The sequence below is a fragment of the Cydia amplana genome, chromosome 9, assembly GCF_948474715.1.
Source record: "Cydia amplana chromosome 9, ilCydAmpl1.1, whole genome shotgun sequence".
In the NCBI taxonomy this organism is placed as follows: Eukaryota; Metazoa; Arthropoda; class Insecta; order Lepidoptera; family Tortricidae; genus Cydia; species Cydia amplana.
This window is the reverse complement of record NC_086077.1, coordinates 7,966,078-7,988,547: the sequence shown is the minus strand read 5'-3', so window position 1 is coordinate 7,988,547 and position 22,470 is coordinate 7,966,078. Positions and strand designations below refer to the sequence as shown.

The 22,470-nt window shown below is 40.3% G+C and overlaps 1 protein-coding gene across 2 annotated transcripts; it reads right to left on the bottom strand.

Moving 5' to 3' along the window:
* Positions 1–3,418: 3,418 nt before the first annotated feature.
* Positions 3,419–22,084, bottom strand: LOC134651055 (intraflagellar transport protein 140 homolog). Of its 2 annotated transcripts, XM_063506038.1 has the most exons (11): positions 21,820–22,066; positions 20,518–21,738; positions 18,826–20,382; positions 18,077–18,251; positions 17,108–17,286; positions 9,092–9,277; positions 6,310–6,552; positions 4,866–4,938; positions 4,691–4,783; positions 4,057–4,173; positions 3,419–3,561 (listed from the first exon to the last, which is right to left on the bottom strand). In XM_063506038.1, the coding sequence occupies exons 1-11, from the start codon at positions 21,964–21,966 to the stop codon at positions 3,467–3,469; spliced, it is 4,086 nt and encodes a 1,361-aa protein (XP_063362108.1). In that variant the 5' UTR covers positions 21,967–22,066; the 3' UTR covers positions 3,419–3,466. The 2 variants fall into 2 exon arrangements, with proteins under 2 accessions (XP_063362108.1, XP_063362109.1); XM_063506039.1 differs by lacking the exon at positions 18,826–20,382 and having other exon boundaries at positions 21,820–22,084.
* Positions 22,085–22,470: the final 386 nt, after the last annotated feature.

Below are 22,470 nucleotides of genomic sequence, written 5' to 3'. Positions count from 1 at the left end.
GACATATACACCACCAATAAGGGCCTACATCGACTAACTGCAAATGCTAAACCTGTCTTAAAGGTAAGTCAGTTCATTTTAAACTGCATTCTTAAATTTATTTTAATGTATAGGTCATATATAGAGTCTGGCTAACCAAAAATTGTTGACAGATATTTCGTTGTTGTATCACTAATTGTCTATGATTTTAAAAAAGAGCTAAAAGTCAGTTGTCAATTTATATCATTCATTCAAATTGTTTGCGGTTTATAAGGGGTTTATTTTAAATATTTTTTATAATTTTAATACTGAGTGAGGTCCGCAAACTATTATTTAAGCTCGTAAATCATTACGACAATGTGCGAAGTCGACGTGTAGCGTTGCATAACGAAAAACAATGCGAAAAACTGCAATGTTTACAAGTCCTACACAAATGTAAACAAATTATGAGGTTGGTGCTCTATAAATATTTTGATACTTAGCATTTAGCATATTTGGCATAGTACTTATGTAATTTTTTTGGTGATGGATTTATATTACGGTATTATCGAGCTAGGTCTTATTTACACTACATTTCATTTTTCGCCTTGTTACAATGGTATATGGTGAGAAAGTGTTAACATGTGTTTATCGTTGTGTGTACTTTACATATTGGTAGAAATTATTTGAGCTGACTTTGAGTGCACGTAAACGTATATTTAACTTATATCCTTAGGTATCTTACGTGTGCACAGAAAATCAAAAATATTTTCTAGTATCATAACTATAACTCCTACTACACAAAGTGTGACCAGCCTAAGATTTTTTGAATTTCCCGCCAAACATTTGTGTAATATTTCAGACTCTAGTTTAGTTAAATACTTTAAATAAAACCGGCCAAGTGCGAGTCGGACTCGCGTTCCACGGGTTCCGTACATTAAGCCCGACTCACGCTTGACTGCACATTTCTAATAGGTTTTTCCTGTCATCTATAGGTAAAGAACTATTTTGTGTATTTTTTTCATAATTTAAATAAACTACTGGGTCTACCCAGTAGTTTCGGAGATAAGAGGGGGGGGGTCATTTTTTGCCTATTTTCTTGAATAACTGCTAAACTATATATCCTAAAATAACAAAAGAAAATTAGATTCTTACAATGAGCTCTTTCATTTGATATGTAACACGATATAGTTTGAAAAACTTAATTTTTTAATTTTATCATTTACCCCCCAAAAATGGCCTCCATATTTAAAATTCATTTATTTACGTTACACGTCCATCTTTGGGTCACAAACTTACATATGTGTGCCAAATTTCAACTTAATTGGTCCAATAGTTTCGGAGAAAATAGGCTGTGACAGACGGACGGACAGACAGACACACGAGTGATCCTTTAAGGGTTCCCGATAAAATTAAACCATACCAAGAACCTGTGTACGTTAGTTATAATGAGTAATAACCGCGATAGTTTAAGGAAGAATATAAATTTGTTTTATTTCTTATTTTGATTTTTCTGTAAAATTATATTAAAGTATACCAAGCGACTCCATTCGTTCATTATTTTAGTTTGACGTAAATACAATGGTCACGTTACGTTAGTGCCATCGGACTAAATTTTTTAACAGTGTTGGTACCTCTGTTTGCAAATTTGACACTTAACGCTTACGACATTAAGCTCTTTTATGTACGAAACATTTATCTTGACTCAAAATTTACGTAAGCGTTTTTATCATCAATGCAAATGATGCGAAACGTCATTGGGATCCACATTTGTTGACGTTTTTGTTCTGCTTTGTGTGTCTATTTCTTTTATATTAAGTCAGTGAGTCTGTGCGAAACATGTGCGAAAAGAGAAGAGTCGCAGGTTAATCTTTACTTTATGGACCGTCGAATTTTGGGGTGGGGAGGGGGGAGGGGGGAGGGGGGAGGGGGGGGAGAGGGCTACCCCCCAGTCCAACCCCCATGGCGCGGAACCCCATGGTTATGGAGATATCCATGGTTAAAGTTTGTATGGAATTACTATGAAATAAGGGATTACAGCAAAATTTGAAGGGGGAGGGGGTGAGGGGTGAGGGGGGGCGCGCTTCGCCCGAAGGCCCGCTTCGTCGCCCCTGAGGTCGCGAGCTGACCTCGGGGCTACTCCGCGAGCCTTCGACCTCAGCGGTGAAGCTGTTGGATCTGGGGGTAGCTCCGGCGCTGCGGAAGAGCAGCCCTTCCGCCCTCGCGTGACAAAGCACGCTCACTGCACTCGGCTCCGCAGCTTCGCTAGGCTCGCTAGTTCCCGCGCTCCGTCACGGCGGGCGAGGGCTGCCCTCCCTCCGCGCCTCCGTTTTTGGAATTGCTCTCTAGGGGTAGGACAGACAAGCCCACGTGAATAGTGGGGTGCTCTGATTCGGTTTTTAGTGACCTTGAGATTCTGGTGACCAAAGATGTCGGCGACCTTGAGATTCTGGTGACCTTGAGATTCTGGGGATAAAAAATTTGGTGACCTTGAGATTTTGGTGACCATAAATTTCGTGACCTTGAGATTTTGGTGACCTTGAGGATGGTGGTGTGGTATAAAAGGTAATATAAATGAACACAAAACAGCACCTTTCGACATCTGCTATGACATTACTCCTTTATTTCATAGTAATTTCATACAAACTTTAACCATGGATATCTCCATAACCATGGGGTTCCGCGCCATGGGGGTTGGACTGGGGGGTAGGCCTTTGCACCCTCTACCCCCCCATACCCAACACTCCCTTAAAATCGACGGTCCATAAAGTAAAGATTAGCCAATGGTCAAGGAGAGGTAGATAAAAATGTGTGGCAAAGATTTTTTTTAATGTTAATTTACAAAGTTGACCCCATAGTAAAAGTTGTTCAAAATCATGAAAAGATTCAGGTTTGATTATCTTGTATCACGTTTTTGATTACTCCCTGTATATTCCACGACTTTAATGAGAGCATAGATCTTAGTCTATGAGCGCAATTTGCACGACACCGCTGAACCGATTGAGATGAAATTTGGTATAGTGATATATTGTTTGAGGCCCGGAAGTAGTTTTTATCAATCATCGTCGTCATCACTAACTCCACGCAAACGAAGTCGCGGGCAGTAGCTGGTGCTAGAATACAATACAAATATTCTTTATTGCTCACCAATATGACAAAGAACATGATTAGGTTAGGTTAAATTAAGTACAACTTAAACCATAATATATAAATAAAAAATAATAAGAAAAAAAAATTGTCAGCAATGTAAAATACTTACTATTTTATTTCGATTTCATTTAGTTAGGTACAATACGGACGGATTGTTTCCAACTTTCCACAATTTAATTGGACGGATTTTAAACTTATTACTACATTACTATACTATTCCTTCAACTAAATAACTATAGGATGATTTCGTCAAGAACTCCAAGAGTTCATAATTCACATTTGCTAAGGCACTAACACTAACAGTCTCGTTGTATATGTAGAGAGCAGATTTTCCTGTTTAATTTGCACCTTTTTGCAATTAAATTACTTCTTCTATACTCTGATCCGTCGAATCAACGGACTGGACATCTTCTTGAGGTTGCTGGGTCAGCTTTTGTAATTGTTTCTCAAAGACTGCAACAAAAACGTGTTTTTAATAAATATTTTTTTATACACCTATATTGTGTACCTATCTACATCTTGTGCGAAAATAAGTTTCTAGCACAGTGGTTCCTAACCTTTTCAGTCCGGTCACCCCTATGACTAACTAGGGAACTCCTCCTCCCAATGGTAATAAAAAATAAAACGTGTACGTTTGTTGTAGGTATTGTTATATTAGGTTAGCTTATTACCCCCGTAAAATACCAGTTTTACCCCCACGGGGGTAATTACCCCCAGGTTAGGAACCACTGTTCTAGCAGTACAGGGGCCTAAGATGGTCACGCTTTTATCGTCTGTCATAGAGGCCGTTATTTTCTACCAGCTTTGTAAGTTTGCGACACGACAGACGATAAAATTGCAATCATCATATCCATAATAATACGAGTGTTTTTCAGCAAAATGGGTTTCAGGAAACGGAAAGAGACTTCCACCATGCCAAAAATAAAATATCTCTCCCTTTATACTTACTTGGGTTATCAGGGTGGCTTGGAGCCAATTCCACCAATAGTTTGAGCACTTTTTCCTCAGTGACTAGTCCGGGGCGTCCGCTTAACGCTCTTAGCAACTGCTGACCGCTCGCCACTCCTGAAATAACATTGAATTAATACGCTATAATTACAGTCAGCAGCAGAAGTTACTAAGCGGGCGAGGTGTTCAAAATTACCTTGACACGCTCTTATTCTCTTAATAATAAAGTCGGGTCAAGATCATTTTGAACACCTCGCCCGCTTAGCAAGTTCTGCTGCTGACTGTACAGCAATGCCCAAACGACCGTCTCACTGTGAACTCTGACTCGTTATAAGAATACGGATAGGTCGAAATTGGTCGAGATTCGTTGAAGTCACACAGTGTGAACGAGCACCTGTCTGTTATCTATCTAATCTAATACCTTTAAACGAGCAATTCTTGTTTATTTATATATTTATTTATATATATATATATATATATATATATATTTCGGGGATCTCGGAAACGACTCTAACGATTTCGATGAAATTTACTATATGGGGGTTTTCGGGGGCGAGAAATCGATCTAGCTAGGTTTTAGCGAAGCTCGGTCATCCAGATATTGTTATGTTTTGTGAAGTAAACTATCAAGTACCGGCATTTGTTTCGCCGGATTCCAAAAGTTTCTTCAAATCCAAATATTTCTTGACAAGTGTACTCTGCTCCTGAAGCGCCATTATTTGTGATCCTGAAACATAATAACACAAAATAAGAAATAGCTAATTAGCAGAAAATAATCAATAGGAAGTGTAAAATGCATATATTAGCACCTGTCTCAGGATCCGATGTTTTTGATAAGCACCTAGTAGCTTCCTTGAGTGCTTCTAACGCTTTCTCAAAATTCTGGAACAAATATTGTTAATAAATACGAATCAATATTTTTATCGGGGACTCAGATCCATCAGATTGAATATCCAGTTGGATTATTCGTTCAAAACCTCAGAGGATATTTCTCCTTGATGAAATATCCTGATCTGATTATTCATTATTGAATCGACTTCCAAAATATATCTTATTATGGGGCTTTGTAGAAAAGGTAACGTATTCAATAACTAGTTGTTTTTGCCTTGACATCGCTTAACAGTGTGTACAGTCAGCGTCATATAGTAGGTAGCATCCAAAGTATTCAAATAGTTCGGTACGCAATACATATTATATGGTGTACCGAACAATTTGAATACTTTGGATGCACTAGACATAGCATAGTCGCGCTACCCCCTCTGCCACACATACGGTAGCGTTACTCCATCTTCGAGTCAATCCCGTGCCGTGATTGGTCAGTGTCTTTGAACGGACCAATCACGGCACGGGATTGACTCGGGGATTCGCTCACCTCGTCCCCCCGCACCCCCGTATTTTTGGCAGCATCGGTTTCATGAAAGAATTGGCCTAAGCTCAGTCTAGAGGTTGGATTGTCAATGTTTGGATGCTACCTACTATATGACGCTGACTGTACAACCACAACCTCGTCGAGTCGAGAGACCCCGAGACAGGCTTAGAACGAGTGTGTACATACTGCTTCCTTTTCATCTCGCTCTTACTCGTCTCGTCTCTCTCTCCGATTGGTTCGGAGCGGTGCCGAGACTCAGCGAAAGACTCTCGACGATCAGACAAAAAAGTTGTCCGGAAAATGAACGCGTTCCGAGATATAAACCTACCAATCAGGTAATGGGACTCGACGACTCGACATAATTGAAATCGCTACTTCTTCTATATTCTCACTTCAACGTTGTTCAGTTGGCTCTGCTATACAGGGTGGAAAGATAAGTCGGGCCCTGGAGGGAAACTACCTTAAATCCTTAAGCTGGCTCATTTTACTTAAAGGAGACATTCCTTCATTTTTAAAAAGAAACTGCATTCAAAGATTTTCTAAAACTCGCTTGCCTCGCCCGGGACTCGAACCGACTAAAAATTCCAAAAAATAAAAACTCGCAATTTTATTCTACTAGTCGATACAGTTAATGATAACATTTCTCCAAGAAACATTAGGTCTTACACTCGTCTATCGTATAAAATATCCATAAAATCTAATATTTAGTACTCAAGATTTTTTTAGACAAGCCAAATTGAAGAAAAAAAGAAAAATACTTTGAATGGAGTTTTGTTTCTTTCTAAAAATAAAGGAATGTCTCCTTTAAGTAAAATGAGCCAGCTTAAGGATTTAAGGTAGTTTCCCCCCAGGGCCCGACTTATCTTTCCACCCTGTATACTCACGCCAAACTCGTCCACTTCCATCTTGGCGCACTCCGCGTAGAACGCCGCCAGTTTCCCGTGCGCCTTGGCCCTGGTGTAGAAGTGCAGTATGTGGCGCGTCAGATCGGCTCTAGCGCGCCAGTCCGCGTGCCTCCGCAGGTAGTCCGCGGCCATGAGCTGCGCGGCGCGGTCGCGCGTGGCCGCCGCGAACGTGGCGATGCGGTCCGCGTCGCCGGACCGCATGAGCCAGCGCATCGCTCCCGCCTGAAAAATGTAAGCAACATCTGATATGTGACATATTTAATTATAAAAAAAACAGAATGAGCAACAACAAAAACATGGCGCTAGTGCAGGGTGGAGGTAGACGGGTTAGGTATTCATCTGATATCATTTCAAAAAAAAAACCGGCCAAGTGCGAGTCGGACTCGCGCACGGAGGGTTCCGCACCATCAACAAAAAATAGAGCAAAACAAGCAACAAAACGGTCACCCATCCAAGTACTGACCGCGCCCGACGTTGCTTAACTTCGGTCAAAAATCACGTTTGTTGTATGGGAGCCCCACTTAAATCTTTATTTTATTCTGTTTTTAGTATTTGTTGTTATAGCGGCAACAGATATACATCATCTGTGAAAATTTCAACTGTCTAGCTATCACGGTTCGTGAGATACAGCCTGGTGACAGACGGACGGACGGACGGACGAACAGCGGAGTCTTAGTAATAGGGTCCCGTTTTTACCCTTTGGGTACGGAACCCTAAAAATAAAAAATAAATTGAGCCTATATACGTCCCACTGCTGGGCACAGGCCTCCTCTCATGCGCGAGAGGGTTCGGGCTATAGTCCCCACGCTAGCCCAATGCGGATTGGGGACTTCACACACACCTTTGAATTTCTTCGCAGATGTATGCAGGTTTCCTCAGGATGTTTTATTCCTTCACCGAAAAGCTAGTGGTAAATATCAAATGATATTTTCGTACATAAGTTCCGAAAAACTCATTGGTACGAGCCATGATTTGAACCCGCGACCTCCGGATTGAAAGTCGGACGTCATATCCACTCGGCCACCACCGCTTGATATGTGACATAATCACGTTTAATTATCAAAAATGAAAAATTATAAAAAAACAGAATGAGCAACAACAAAAACATGGCGCTAGTCCAGGGTGGAGGTAGACGGGTTAGGTATTCATCTGATATCATTTCCAAAAGCAATTGTGCCATGATATTGTCACTGTGACAAGGTACGAAATGAGTAATAAATTAAAATCTTCGACCGTATTTAGAAAAACAGAATAAGTTCTTACTTGTCTTGTTTGAAGGGCCCATGAAAGAGGATGTTCAAAATGGCGCCCACTTTTCTAAATTATAACTCCTGATTCATCATTTGAATTTGGAAACCGCGGGGAAGCAGGTTTTCCAAACCGTCTCATATACTTTCTTTTATTTTACACACTTATCCATGAACGGTGAAAGAAAAGACTAATTGGAGGTCAAGCAAGCGCAATAAAGCTCGCTTTTGTCGTCCTTGTATTTCGCTCAGACGACTGCTCAACTATATATGGATGCAATCATACATGGGGCCTTCGACACAGAATAAATAATAGTACTAGGTACAGAAGACTCACTCTCTAACAAAACGCGTCTGTTACGATCAGCACAGATATGGCCGCTAGGTGGCGACAGCGCCACGCGCGGCTAGCCACCAAAATTGGTGTGGAACGGGTGTACTTTTAGCTACCTATAGCAAAGCCACAAAATCGCGGAGTGAGCCACGCCTGCCTTCGCCTAATGTGTTCGCCGTATTAAAGTATGACGTTGCCAGTTAACCGATTGTTTTCTTGATGCGAAAGACCCAGTCTGATTGAACCATATCTCTTCACCGGGGTCCCGTTGTTTCCCATATAGTTTTAAGTCATAATGTATTGTTTGTCATATTATCATTAGTCATAAAACTGAAACCGTTAACATTTCAGGATTTTCGTTAGGTTATCCTATAGATAGGTTAGGTTATGTTAGGTTTGTTTTATGGCAATCCTGAAAAGTGACGCGTTTCTGAACCAAATGAATTATGACTAACGAAAATTCGGGCAAACAATGCATCATCATCATCATCATCATCATCCTGGCGTCAATCCCAGCTGTGCCGGGGCGCGGGGCGCGAGGACCCGGGGTCCGCCTTCCGACTCCTTCGTGTCCACTTTGCCCGATCTTCGGCGTCCCTGGTGGCGAGTCCGTTGGCACGCATGTCCTCCTTAACGACATCAAGCCATCGCTTCCTGGGCCGGCCTTTTCTTCCCGTACCGGGAGGAGGCGGCATGGCCAAACAATGCATTATGGCCATACCCCGCAAAGGAGCTAGCAAAACCGTAGCATATGACAGTTTTGTGTCAGGGTTGGCGATTATGATGAACCATTTTGCTTTAACTTTATTGTAAGTAAGATTAATAAAATTGATCGAGAACCTTGTTGACCCTCTTCCGATAGTTCCGATATAACCCGGTTTAATTTACTGTCAAATAATATAAATTAACAGGTCAATGTCAATATTAGATGCGTTTCAATGTATCTGTTATTTTATTTATAAAATTACGGTTTTTTGCATTTCTTTCAAATATTAACATGGAATTTTCATTGCTTGAAAATATTGGTGTGTTTGAAAACAAAGAAAAAATATTTTTTGTACTTTAGTTTATGCGTAGTAGTGATAACCCTGACGTACAACTGCTACAGATTTGCTAGCTCGGTTGCGAGGTATGATTATGGCTTAAAACTATTTGGGAAACAATAGAGACCCCTCATCACCTTGTCGCCGGTGCTGGCGAGTCGCTTGGCCGCGTGGTGGTACAGGCCGCGCGCGCCGAGCACGTCAGCCAGCCGCCGCAGCAGAGCGTCGCGGCCCACGGCGCCCGCCGGCGCTGCTAGCCGCTCAGCCAGCTCCTCTGTCAGCGGTGCCGAGGATTGCTCCACTATGTCTAGCGCTTCCTCGTACTGAGAACATAAAAAAAAAATTAATTAAACAAGATGTTGTATGAGGTCAAGTCAAGTGACACCATGTTGTGTATATATTTTTTATAGTTATTCAAGAAAATAGGCAAAAAATGACCCCCCTTATCTCCGAAACTACCGGGTCAAATTTTTGAAACCGGCCAAGTGCGAGTTGGACTCGCGCACGGAGGTTTCCGCACCACCAACAAAAAATAGAGCAAAACAAGCAAAAAAACGGTCACCCATCCAAGTACTGACCCCGCCCGACGTTGCTTAACTTCGGTCAAAAATCACGTTTGTTGTATGGGAGTAGTGATGGGTAGGACATCAATTTAAAATGAGTTTGTATGAGTACCTCATTTTCTAAAATGAGGTGTTACAATGTCTTACTTCAAATGAGGTGAGGTACTAGCATATTTTCAGCGTCGACTATTCCATTAATAGGGATGTTGACACATGTTGAATTTTATAACAAAATCTAGTAAAATAGATAGCAAACGAGCAATTTATCACAATAATGTGGATATTAAAATAAAATATTGAAATATTACAAGAATACAGGACCTGAAAGTTTCAAAATTTAAGTTTTTTTTAAGGGGACGGTATATGACGTTTTCGATTTAGAGCTCACTTTGTGCAATCAATTTGTTCAAGAAATGTTTAATAACTGCATTAAATTATACGTAAATTTGTTCACGAAGAAGCCGTGTACCGGCTCTTCACGGCATAATATTTTTTATTTGCTGTAATTCTCTACAAATCGACACTAAAAGTATCCAAAAATCAAAATATGGAGTTCCGTTTGAGCAACACGCATTACAGTTTTGCCTTTAACAGTAATTGAGTTGTTGTGTGATTTTGAAAGCTAGATAACTAAACTAGCAAATTATTATCTACTTATATTTTTACTCACAAATACAACACAGAAATTCAATCCCAAATGTAAACTTTCGTACAATTTCCATACATTGACGACATCACTCAAAATTCTTCTTCGAGTCAGATGGCCGCTGGCCTTGGATCGAAGCAGACGTGTACTTCGTTGTAGCTCGTTTTTGACATTATTTAGACATTTCATCATATACGCATACGAAAATGTATACCAGTAGATAAATTGTATTTCAAAAAATAGGGTAAATAAATTTATTTAAAATTTGATTTGTTGTTATTTACAGGTCGTAACGATCGAAAACAGCAGTAAACTATCCTAAAACAATACGATTACAATTGAATTTAAGTAACTTGTTCCTTCAAAACCCGCTTAAAATGAAAAAAGTTTAAAGACTCGTTTTACTGATTGGGATTGATTTTCATTATGCTGGTATCAATTTTGCGTCATTAAAAAAAGTATATGACTTCTGTACGTCAATGACATTTGATGTCAATTGTAATCTTGTATTTACGTTAGAGAATATTATATATTCATTTAAATATTACTTACCTATTAATACGAAGCGTAATTCGTTTAATACCTGAAAGTCTTAGTGTCTACACCTACTTTGTTGCCGTTCGTTCCGTCTATATGTGTGCGATTACGTGCTGTTCTCAATAATCAAGAAACAAGCCATAATCTTCAAGAATAAAATAACAGCAAGACCAGCATTTAGTACTAACTAGTTTTTGCGGATTTGGAGACAAGAGATGAAGCTTACAGGCTAATACCGCTGCGGTCTGGTTATTGTTATGTGTATATATCGAGTATTATATAAATTTACTATAAAATAACAATGTTTTATTTCAATGACATTATGTGCGTAGGTATGTATGTTTCGGTGATTATAAGAATTTTGTCCACACCATGGACCTATAATATTACGGACAGAATTTCGCTTACAACACAACTGTGATTCCAATATCCACCAGTTTCATAGTATTTACGTGTGACACACACACATTGACAGCCCACATCCACCAGTTTGCCGTCAGACGAATCGAAACGTCATTGAAGTAAACATGTCGAAGAAAAATATAAAATATGCCGGCATGCGTAGTTAAATCCTGCTAGAATTGTACCGATCGAAAGAAAAAAAGTCACGGAATAACTTTACATACTTAAGTTTATCAATTAGTACGTAAAATCACGATAATTTGTTGTTTATAAATTATCAAACTGCAAAACAGGAGTGTGACCAGTAACATGAATAGGGTAATTTCCCGAAAGTAGGGTAATTGATACCCTTCTTATTAAATCATTATGTATTAAGAGATCATTTAGGTAAATGGTTAAATTATTGATTGTGCATTTCAAACTAGGTCGGTATGGTAATTTCCCGATACTAAGGAGATTAGACGCTTACATGCATGTTTGATAGTTAACGTTTGTTTGTTATGTATTATATTTTTTTTGTTGAAAACCAGATATGTTTCAAGTTAAATGTATAAATTAAAAAAACATGACGAACTGATTTCATTACGATGCTAAGTATCATTAGGTATTGAAAATAATGTTTGCACAAAGTAATTGTGCAATATTGCGAATTTCAAGACCTATAAAATCAGATACGTACACACCTTTTTAGGGTTCCGTAGCCAAATGGCAAAAAACGGAACCCTTATAGATTCGTCATGTCTGTCTGTCCGTCCGTATGTCACAGCCACTTTTCTCCGAAACTATAAGAACTATACTGTTGAAACTTGGTAAGTAGATGTATTCTGTGAACCGCATTAAGATTTTCACACAAAAATAGAAAAAAAACAATAAATTTTTGGGGTTCCCCATACTTCGAACTGAAACTCAAAAATTTTTTTTTCATCAAACCCATACGTGTGGGGTATCTATGGATAGGTCTTCAAAAATGATATTGAGGTTTCTAATATCATTTTTTTCTAAACTGAATAGTTTGCGCGAGAGACACTTCCAAAGTGGTAAAATGTGTGTCCCCCCCCCTGTAACTTCTAAAATAAGAGAATGATAAAACTAAAAAAATATATGATGTACATTACCATGTAAACTTCCACCGAAAATTGGTTTGAACGAGATCTAGTAAGTAGTTTTTTTTTTATACGTCATAAATCGCCTAAATACGGAACCCTTCATGGGCGAGTCCGACTCGCACTTGGCCGCTTTTTATTGTCTAAGGTAAAACTGTCCCAATTTTTTTATTCGAAAACAAGGACGATATTAAAAATAATTGTTTCACCATTAGGGGAGAATTTGTGTTACATGGTAACACTCGTCTACACGCACACATTCAAACCGTCCGCCATTGCAGTGTCACAGTTTGTCTTAGGTGACAGTCCGTCCGTAATATTCTAGGTCCATGGTCCACACAATAATTGTGCAAAGCAGAGACTGCATCATGCTTTCTTTACGGTATAAGCGGTATGGTACCGTTATTATTTATCAATACCGGTTCGTTTTGAAGGTAAAACTACCGGTTGATATACAAAGTACGGTACCGGTATAAAATTACAGCAGGGACAACCATTTTTATAGGTGTACAGTCAGCTGCAGAGAAAAGGTACGACCAGATAGATAATTGTATGCAGGGGTGGTACCTTTTCTCTGCAGCTAGCTGTACCTAAACCATCATTGACCGAGCGTTGGCGAAGGTCTCCGTTTCAACTTGGGCAAAAATGCTTTCGTATGTCCGAATTCTTCTCCTTTGCATATCACATTTCTCAACTGATTCTCGTGAAAATTTGGTAGTCCGATATAATTATTCGGTTTCTTTTTTTTTTGAACAATTTAAAATAGGCAGAAATTGTCATAAAGGACTTAAGCGCCAGTAGGGTCTGTGACACTTAAGACCACTGCGATTATTAGGTACTTACTGGCCCCTATTTCACCACGACCACGGTGACAGGTGCGACAGTTGTCGACATCACTGTTGCTGACGTCACAGGCCTCCATAGGCTACGGTAACCGCTTACCATCGGACGGGCGATGTGCTTGTTTGCCACCAACATTTTAATAAATAAATAAACTCCATTATATTGCCACTAAAAAATTCTTATTTTGCGAAGCTAATGACAATTGTCACAAGAAACACGGCAACTGTATCGAAATTGCGACACAGAACTCATTTCCTGTCAAGACTTACCGAAAATTCTTTGAAAAATCTTGTGACAATTGTCACAAGATTTTTTCGCGAGAGAAATGTCTGTTTTATCCGATATAATAAAGTTTTTTTTAATAATAGGTACAATGACGGTGGCAAACACGAATACGGCCCGCCCGATGGTAAGCGGTAACTGTATTATTAAATTGTACAACGGGACTTAATCGCGTATCTAAGTTTTAAGATTTACCTCCGACGTTTCGAGGACGGCGTTGTCCCCGTGGTCTCGGAGAAGACTGGCTTAAGTTGACATCAGCATCTTCTAACCGCGCGAGTTTTTCGAACTACCCGCACTTGGTCTTGTTTATCCGCTTGAACGTTTTGCGGTTCCGTTGTACAATTTAATAATGTGTAAAAATCGTGAAAGTTTAAATCAGTGTTAGCGGTAACTGTAGTCCATGGATGCCTATGGCGTCAATAACAGTGATGTTTTTGTCGTACCTGTCACCGTGGTGAAATAGGGGCCAGATTACGCCGCGCCGCGTGGAACGTGAGGTGCATTGGGGTAAATGCATACCATTCACTCAAGGAAAATAATCTCCCGTATAAGATCACTCGTGTGTCTGCCATTTTGTTAAAGCCAATTTTCACCGTACCTACTGGACTAGTTCAATTGAAATTTAGTACACATATGTCAAGTAAGGAAGTAGTAAGTCGGTGATCCGAAGATGAGTAACGTAAATAAATGAACTTTTAACTTTGCGGCGATTTTTGGTATCATGTGACATATCAGATATAATACATAATTATAAGTAGGTGAGCAAAAATGTACCATAACCTAACTCAGAATTGTATTACATAAATACATATACAAAAAATAGTTCAACGCCAAAAGATTAATGGAAGACCTATGTCCTATAATAGGTGAGTTGGTCTTAAACAAAAAATATGCAATAAAAATGTGTAACTGTGGAACCCATAGTGAATCCTACTCGTACATGATCGGTTTTTATATTATGTACCTATAAGATATTTTCTACTTTATACTTTATAAGTGTACCTACATAATATTTACTTATAAGCAGTTGTCACGTAAAATATTTGTAGATTTTTTTGGAAGTATGTGTCACATCATCATCATCTTCCTCGCGTTGTCCCGGCATTTTGACACGGCTCAAGGGAGCCTGGGGTCCGCTTGGCAATTAATCCCATAAATTGGCGTGGGCACTAATTTTTATGAAAGCGACTGCCATCTGACCTTCCAACCCATAGGGGGTAAACTAGGCTCTTATTGGGATTAGTCCGGTTCTCTCACGATGTTTTCCTTCACCGAAAAGCGACTGGTAAATATCAAATGATATTTCGTACATAAGTTCCGAAAAACTCATTGGTACGAGCCGGAATTGCAATTCGCACGCTCTTACCGCTAGGCCTCCAGCGATTTTTTTGAAGTATGTATAGCACAAAAAAATATTTAGAAATGTAACATTTAAGGTAGGTAATTAAAATACGGTATAAACATTATTGGAGAAGACTTGGAGGAAGTGTCATAGGGATAGTTCTTTTGTCTAATTATAATCCATCGGCAATCACGCGAGCGCATAAAACGAAAATCATTTTATTTTCACTCCCTAAAACTCCCTTAACCTAATAACAGTAAAACAAAAAATAAAATATAGAGGGTTACCAACCAGCCAAAGAATTATAAGTAGATATATGCACTTATCCCAACGCACCTCACGTTCTACTCTGCACGGGGTTCATTGCCGCTCCTACCGCCGTAAGTTCAACACCAACACCTACATTATCAAGGCTACGATCGAAGATAATCGCTTCAGCACTGAAATAATACCGGTGGAATACCGGTATAATATTTTTTATTTTAATTGTATTAATTTAATAGTGAAACAAAAGGCGAATATACCACATAAAAGTAAATCGGTAAAGATATTAGGGGTACATTAGCCAACACTGTTTCCATATATTTTCAAATTTTATTTTGTCCGCCTTAATTAAATTTTGCACCCTGCCGGAACTTTATTTATTTAAATTCTCATTTAATTGATTTTGAGCCTTATGAAAAGTCGTATAGAGTAGTAAATAAAATTTTACATCTGACTTAATGACATCTGGTTTTATTCGGTTTAACTTTAGAAAACGCGTATCTCGACAAAGCCATAATGTAGAAAATTGTCAACAACCAAATGAATTATTAGAATTTAAATACGTCACGTGTGACATGAACAGACAAGGAAAGCAAGATTAAATGTATTGTTTCTCTTTCTTCTTTCAATGGAACGCTTTTCCTAAAAGGAGGCCACTAAACTCAAAACGCTATCTTAAAAAAAACTTGATGGGTCAGTGACCTGTCCCAGTAAAGTGAGGTAGTGTGCGTGAAGTGCGCTTGTGTGTGAAATGGGGTAAATTGACAGAATCTGAAAATTTACCCACCTCTACCGTCACCTTAACTTCCAAAAACGATAAAAGTAAGGGTACCATTCGATTCCTTACATTTCACCAAAAAAAATATTGTATAGCAACTATATACATAAACGCAATATTTCACCGACAAAAACGCAATTTTATTGTTTTGTCCATACTACAACGTGGGCGATGACGTCACGGCCTCTGGCCGTTTTGTATAGGGCGTTTCGCGAGTGAAGTGCGACTGTCGGACTTTGACTACAATTTCTGACTCCCATATAGACATTTGATCCTAAAAACAAACCCGATCGATTGATACCATAAAAAAAAATTAGTCATGTAGCCTATTCTAACGGCGACAAAAATATTTAATGTATATACATATTTATGTATTCATCACTTCCTTTATAAATAAATAAATAGTAACATTTAATTGGAGTGCAATTCTGGAGGTTAAGAATAGAACTTTTAGGAGAAAGATAATTTTAGAATCAAGTAAAATGAATAGAGGAGTGAAGTAAGACATTTTTGCGGTACGAAGTACTGCGACAAATTAACAAAATGAGTGGTACAAATGAGGTGCCTCACGAGTGAGCGACTCAACACTATATGGGAGCCCCACTTAAATCTTTATTTTATTCTGTTTTTAGTATTTGTTGTTATAGCGGCAACAGAAATACATCATCTGTGAAAATTTCAACTGTCTAGCTATCACGGTTCGTGAGATACAGCCTGGTGACAGACGGACGGACGGACGGACGGACAGCGGAGTCTTAGTAATAGGGTCCCGTTTTTACCCTTTGGGTACGGAACACTAAAAATACACAAAATAGTTCTTTACCTATAGATGTCAGGAAAACCTATTAGAAATGTGCAGTCAAGCGTGAGTCGGACTTAATGTACGGAACCCTTGGAACGCGAGTCCGAGTCGCACTTGGCCGGTTTTTTTAATGGGGCATTGAGGGCAACAACCAGATCACATGCTGCTACGCCAAAATATTTTTTGGAGACCTTCCCTAACGTTGTCATTAATGCTTTGGTTTCGTTTTCCAAGTTTACCAAAACCCTTAGATCTCATAACGGAATAGTGTCTAAAGACGAATTGAACTAAAACTGATATCAGGATTCGAAAGGCTAATAGGAATTCGAATTCGATTCCACATTTTTTATTCAATCTTGTCGAAAATCAAATAGAAGTTCCCAGTTCGGGGCGAACTACGTAGTTAACCTTTTCGACGCCATGTCAAACACAAAAGCTGTCACTCAGACGCCACGTCATTGAAATGTCAAAACTGAAATTGAACTTTATGCACGTAGGTCTATGTTACTCTGTGGTCTGTGAACGATTAATCGGTCTTTGGCGTTGAACCTACAAGTCAATAAGCGCTTACAGATTTTATACAGGTACCTCGCCGGCGGTGGCCAGCAGCGCGGCAGCGTGCGAGTGGTGATCGGCGCGGCGCAGGTGCGCGGCAAGCTTGCGCGCCAGGCTCGGCTCTACGCGCTCCCCGAGGGACTCCACCGCCGCGAGCATGGCGCTCGTGTCGCCGCAGCCCAGCGCCAACTTCAACGCCATGTGCGGCTTGCCTGACCAATCAAACAAGTTGGCAGGTTCAGTCAGACCTGCTATCATGGTCGCATTTTTATCACTTGTCATGCTATGCGTCACTTTCGCAGTTACTTATTTGTTAGAACGTGACAGCCATGGTGACAAATGATAATGAGCCGGCCTTCTTAGCCCTAGGCATCTTAGACCTTAGACCAGGTATAGCAAGTCTATCGATACGATACGGACTTAGGTGATACTACTGTGGTAATTTACAAAAAGTAAGTAAAGGCAACTAGTGGCTCTGTGGGCTGTAGACCTCGCGAACCCCCATGGACCCATATTAAAAATTTCCAAAACCGAATCAACACAACATTTTATGCAGGTATACATAGTTCCCTTTCTGTCTGTCTGAAGGGAGTCTGAAGATCACTGGAGTAAGACCCTGGGTGAAGGATTAGATGCACATGACCACTGGAGTGGTTTAACCTTGTTCACACTAGGTGAGAACTGAGACACCAGCGCGCCGCTCTCCCACCTTCGTCACCGGACACGGCATTCTCCTGCCAGCTATGCGGTCGCGGCTGCCGTTCTCGCATTGGACTTACTATAGTCATTTGCGGAAGTGCTGCACTCTTATGGACGCTGCTTGAACCATCATTTTATTGATGTACAGGCCAATGATTATATAGGTACCTAGTTATCAAACTTGCTCACCTGTAGTGGAGAACAGACAGACATAGGTTCTACATTTGAAAGCATTTTTATTGAAACAGAGAGATAAATAAGACAACCAAACTCAGGAGCTTATGAGAGTTAAGACATTCTTACCGGCCTTCTGATACAGGGCAATGGCTTGTTCAGTCTGTTCGGCAGTCTCCAGTATCGTGGCGGCGTGCAGCGCGTGGGTGGTCGAGGCGGAGCCGGCGCGCCACACGAGGTGCCACGCGCTCGCCTCCGCCGCCACGCGAATTGCAGACGCTACCGCCCCGCTTTTTATGTATAGCTGTAAGAAATAAAAAAATGAGTAGGTTCCTACGTGAAGTTTAACAAATATGAATAATATTTATTTATAAGAAAAAACCTTATTAATAGAGTCTGTGCGGAAAGAGAAGAGTCGTGGAATGTATGGGGCCCGATACATTCCACGACTCTTCTCTATTCGCACAGACTCTAATACATAATGTCCAGTGGCCCCCACACTAGGCTATGCCTGTCACGTGAAAGTTAATGAGAAGTAGCATTACCTATTTTAACAAATGAGAAGTAAAATTACCCATTTTAACAAATGAGAAGTACCAGTAGGTATCACAAATTAATTTTTAAGTGACATTTCTAACTTCACTTCGCACTTCTAAGTTCCAACACTTTGTGGGTTACGATCTTACGATGAAGAACTGTAGACGCCTATTAGATTAGATTTACCTTTCAGTCTTCAGCCTAAAACGGATCCGTCAAAATGCAATTCGTTCAATGCGTGCGATGCGTACCTAACTGGACGCTTAGCCCAACTTAAATAGCCATTTCTTTTATGTTATCAGCACGTGACCTATATACTTAAGTATATGAGACTTAATTACCTTTACTGCAGTCTCAATCTGGTCAGGTTGCATCTCCAAATATCGCGCCATTTGATACATGGCTGCGGGGTGCTTATTGCACAACTTCTCAGCCTCTTCAATCCTGTGCATGTGACATAACAGCCGCGTTTGCTCCCCAAAGTCGTTCGCGCGAGCGTAGGCGTCCAGTGCGCCGTCCAGCTCCCCTATACTCTCCTGATAGTGACCCCACCACATTATGAGATTCGTGTCGTTAGAATTAGCCACGTACTGTGCTAGCACTGACGCTTGGCCTTGGGCTATCAGCATTCTAGGCACATGTGGCACCAACGTCCCGGCGCTTTCAAACAACTTTAACGCGGCACCAGTCTCCCCATTGGCCCACATAATCTTAGCCAATTTATGCTGTGCACTTTTGATAAGCAAAATGTTCTCTCCCTCATCACTGCCATTTGTTATCTCTTGGATACCGCCGTCTTTTGCCGACATAAGACGCGTGATTAGATCTGGTCGTTCGGCCTCTCTAAAGAACTTTTCGGCTTCATCCAGCATACCTAGATTGATAGCCAGTACGCCGATCTGACAAGTCTCGTCCATATCATTGCCATTCATGGCTTTACGCATCATGAGTGCTCCCTTTATGTTTCCCATTTTGCTTAAGCATACAGCCCCCACGTCTGGTCTTCTACGAGCCACACATTCTTTAGCTAAACTGTCCCAAATCACAGAACTTCTACTCCCCGTTATATTCGTTCCTACGACAACTGCTTTTTCCAAGTTTCCTGCCGTCATGCAATATAAAAAGTCAAGAGTTTGTTTCAAATTCGTAGCGTCACTAGTAGACTCTTCGAATTCATGCATTAATATTTTCTTGATACTCTGCTGGGACAGAATGACGACGTGAGGTGTATAGAGAGAACACAGTATAAAGTCGGACATAAAGTATTCCTCAGAATTCGGACACCAGTTTTTGTACTCGTAAAGGCTCCCCTCGTGGCAGAAGAATAAGTGAACTCGATCCAAATCAGCCGATCGCATGTGGACAGCGACAATTCTTTGGTCAATACCATCCCACACGATGGCTATCGGGACACTCTGGTAAGGCGGCGCTTGACTGTCGGAAAGAACCGTATTCGTTATGACATCATTCGCTGCATCCCACAAGTATAGTCTCGGATCAGGCGCTAGACCGGCGTTAGCAATGCTGAGGCAAATATATCTCCCACTGCAATTAACTGACGCTCTCATAACTTCTCCAAAGTCCTCGATCATTTGATAGCAATTTTTAGGGGGATAAGGCATTCTTAGTCCTTTCTTTGTTATCTCTGCGAGTTTAAGAGTGCCATCCATCGTCGCTATTACTATAAATTTCCCCGTATATGTGACTCCAATAGGTTCGCCTTCACCCTCAGTGCTTGGAAGAATACCTAAGTTGTTTCCCGTGACAGAGTAGCACTCGATGTGGGGATTAACCACTCCCACTAACACATCGTTGTTTAATATAAGAACATCTGTTTTCCACGGGAATGTGCGCACGAGGGAAAATTTGATGTCATTGTCTTTACTGCACATCCATACCTGTAAAGGCGATACATACATTAAAATATTACACAAATTTGACTAAAATAATACTTATCAAAATTCAGCCACACAACCTGGTTCTGTAGCCAAACTAAATAATATACTATTTATTTTTTGTTATTAGGTATGTACCTGTACTTCTTTTCCATCTCCGAGAGCCACATATTGATCTTTAAATGCAAAAGCTCTCACAGTGATCTGAGTTTTAATACTAGATGTCAGCTCCATTTTATTGGTAATAGCAATTTCATATGCCGATTTTTGTACCATCCAAACATTTGGTGTGTATCCCCAACACACAGGCTGCTCTCTCAGGATAAATACACTGGTTATACAGTTAACATGTAGTAGAGGATTCATCAGACCTTCGGATCCCCAACTCACTTCTTTAACTGTCCCTTTTATACTAGTACTGCTTATTAACTTCCAATGGTTTCTGTGGTCTCTCCTCCAAAAATATAAGTTGCCTTGGGAGGTCCCACAGCATAAAGTATCGCTTAAATTGCAATAGCTAATACTGGTGAATATGTCCCCTGCAACAACCTCATCATTTTCATTTGGCAACACATCATTGTCTCCATTCTCGCTGTCCCAAACTCTTATCAAGTTGTCCCCAGTTATAACAGCTACACAGTAATTACCAGTGAGAACTATTGCTTGGCCATTCCTCGCTGCCATTCTAACATGTGTGTCTGTAGTGATATTCCCATCATCAGAGGTGATGAATCTTGTCAAGCTTAGAGCCCCGCCATTTTCCCAAGCCATTAATAGATAAACATTACTTATCATGCCCATGAATATTATATTTCCCGGAGCATTAAGAACCTCTGAACATGAACCAGCATGATCAATATATAAAATGGCTCCATTATCTTGTGCTGCATAGCAAGCATGATTGTCGGGTTGGGAGCCCTCTCTCATCCTGGCAGTGGTCCGAGGTCTCCATGCAGCTAGTGCATCTAGTGCATTCTCATCACCAGCTACTGCAGCTCTAGCTAATCCTCTTATAGACGTTTCCCCAGTTGGGCGAACGGGACAGAAGGTTACATGGGTGATAACATCACCAAGTTGATGGTGGAAAGAAGTTAGAGGTGCTCCTGAGGCTGATTGCCAGCCAGATAGAGAGCCAGCGGCATCTGCGGCTAGCAATCGACCACCGCCCAAACTAAAGGCAACTGTGGTCAAAGCAGCATTGTGGGGTGCCTCAAGGCGCGCCCAGGAGTACTCAAGCCAGATGTAAAGTTCACCTCCATCCCAACCCACTACTAGTAGCTTTCTGGTTGGATGCCAAGCCAGTGCTGTTACTTGATTTGATAGTAATATTGGCCATTCACAGCCTTCTAATGCCAGTCCCTGTAAATTAAAACTTGTTCAAATGTGTTCAAATAACTGCATTACCATGATACAATAGGTTAATAAATAAATGACACTTACATTTTCCTGAAATATTGTCACAAAGCCTCCTTTTTCTTGGTTATATGAACCTAAAGCCAAGAGAGGTAAGGATGGATGCCAGGAACCCAGAGTTGAAACAACATTGCTGTCTGTAAAGTTTAGTTTGCTGTCGATGTACAAAGTCATTGTGATCTAGTTCCGAATTAGGTACATAACTTAGTTGTAGTTTCGGCAAACTTGGACAGGAAATAGAAAAACTTCTCGTATTGCAATAGAAGATTTTTAAAACGAATATTACGAAAGTTTAAGTTTTGTTATTTTATTTGGTTGTCAATGTTGTCATGACAACCTGGTGACAGTTGCTTTTTTCTGTGCCTGAATTTTTTTTATGGCTGCTACAAACGTCAACTGTGGATAATCGCGTGCAAAGAATACAATACAATATTGATCTGAGTATTCTATTCAGGAAAGTGTATTTTCATCTCAAAATTCATTTTTGTTTTTTATCGTGTATTAGCTATTTTGAACCTCTTTCCTCAATAAATGGCACAGGAGGGCAACGTCAAAACCGTAACACAGTACCGCACCGCACCAAGGTCACAGTGCGCCGCATAAGTGAGTGCGAGAAAGAGATAACCCTTTCACCAGCTTCTTTCTTTTCTCGCTCTCACTTATAGGTGCGGTACACCA

Coding starts and splice junctions, on each gene's coding strand:
- LOC134651055 (XM_063506038.1), bottom strand. CDS start 21,966: ATGACTTTGTACATCGACAGCAAACTAAACTTTACAGACAGCAATGTT. Junction 4,174..4,690: donor ATCCGGCGAAACAAATGCCG/GTACTTGATAGT, acceptor ATGTTATTTCAG/GAGTGGCGAGCGGTCAGCAG. Junction 3,562..4,056: donor AAGCCACCCTGATAACCCAA/GTAAGTATAAAG, acceptor TTTTTGTTGCAG/TCTTTGAGAAACAATTACAA.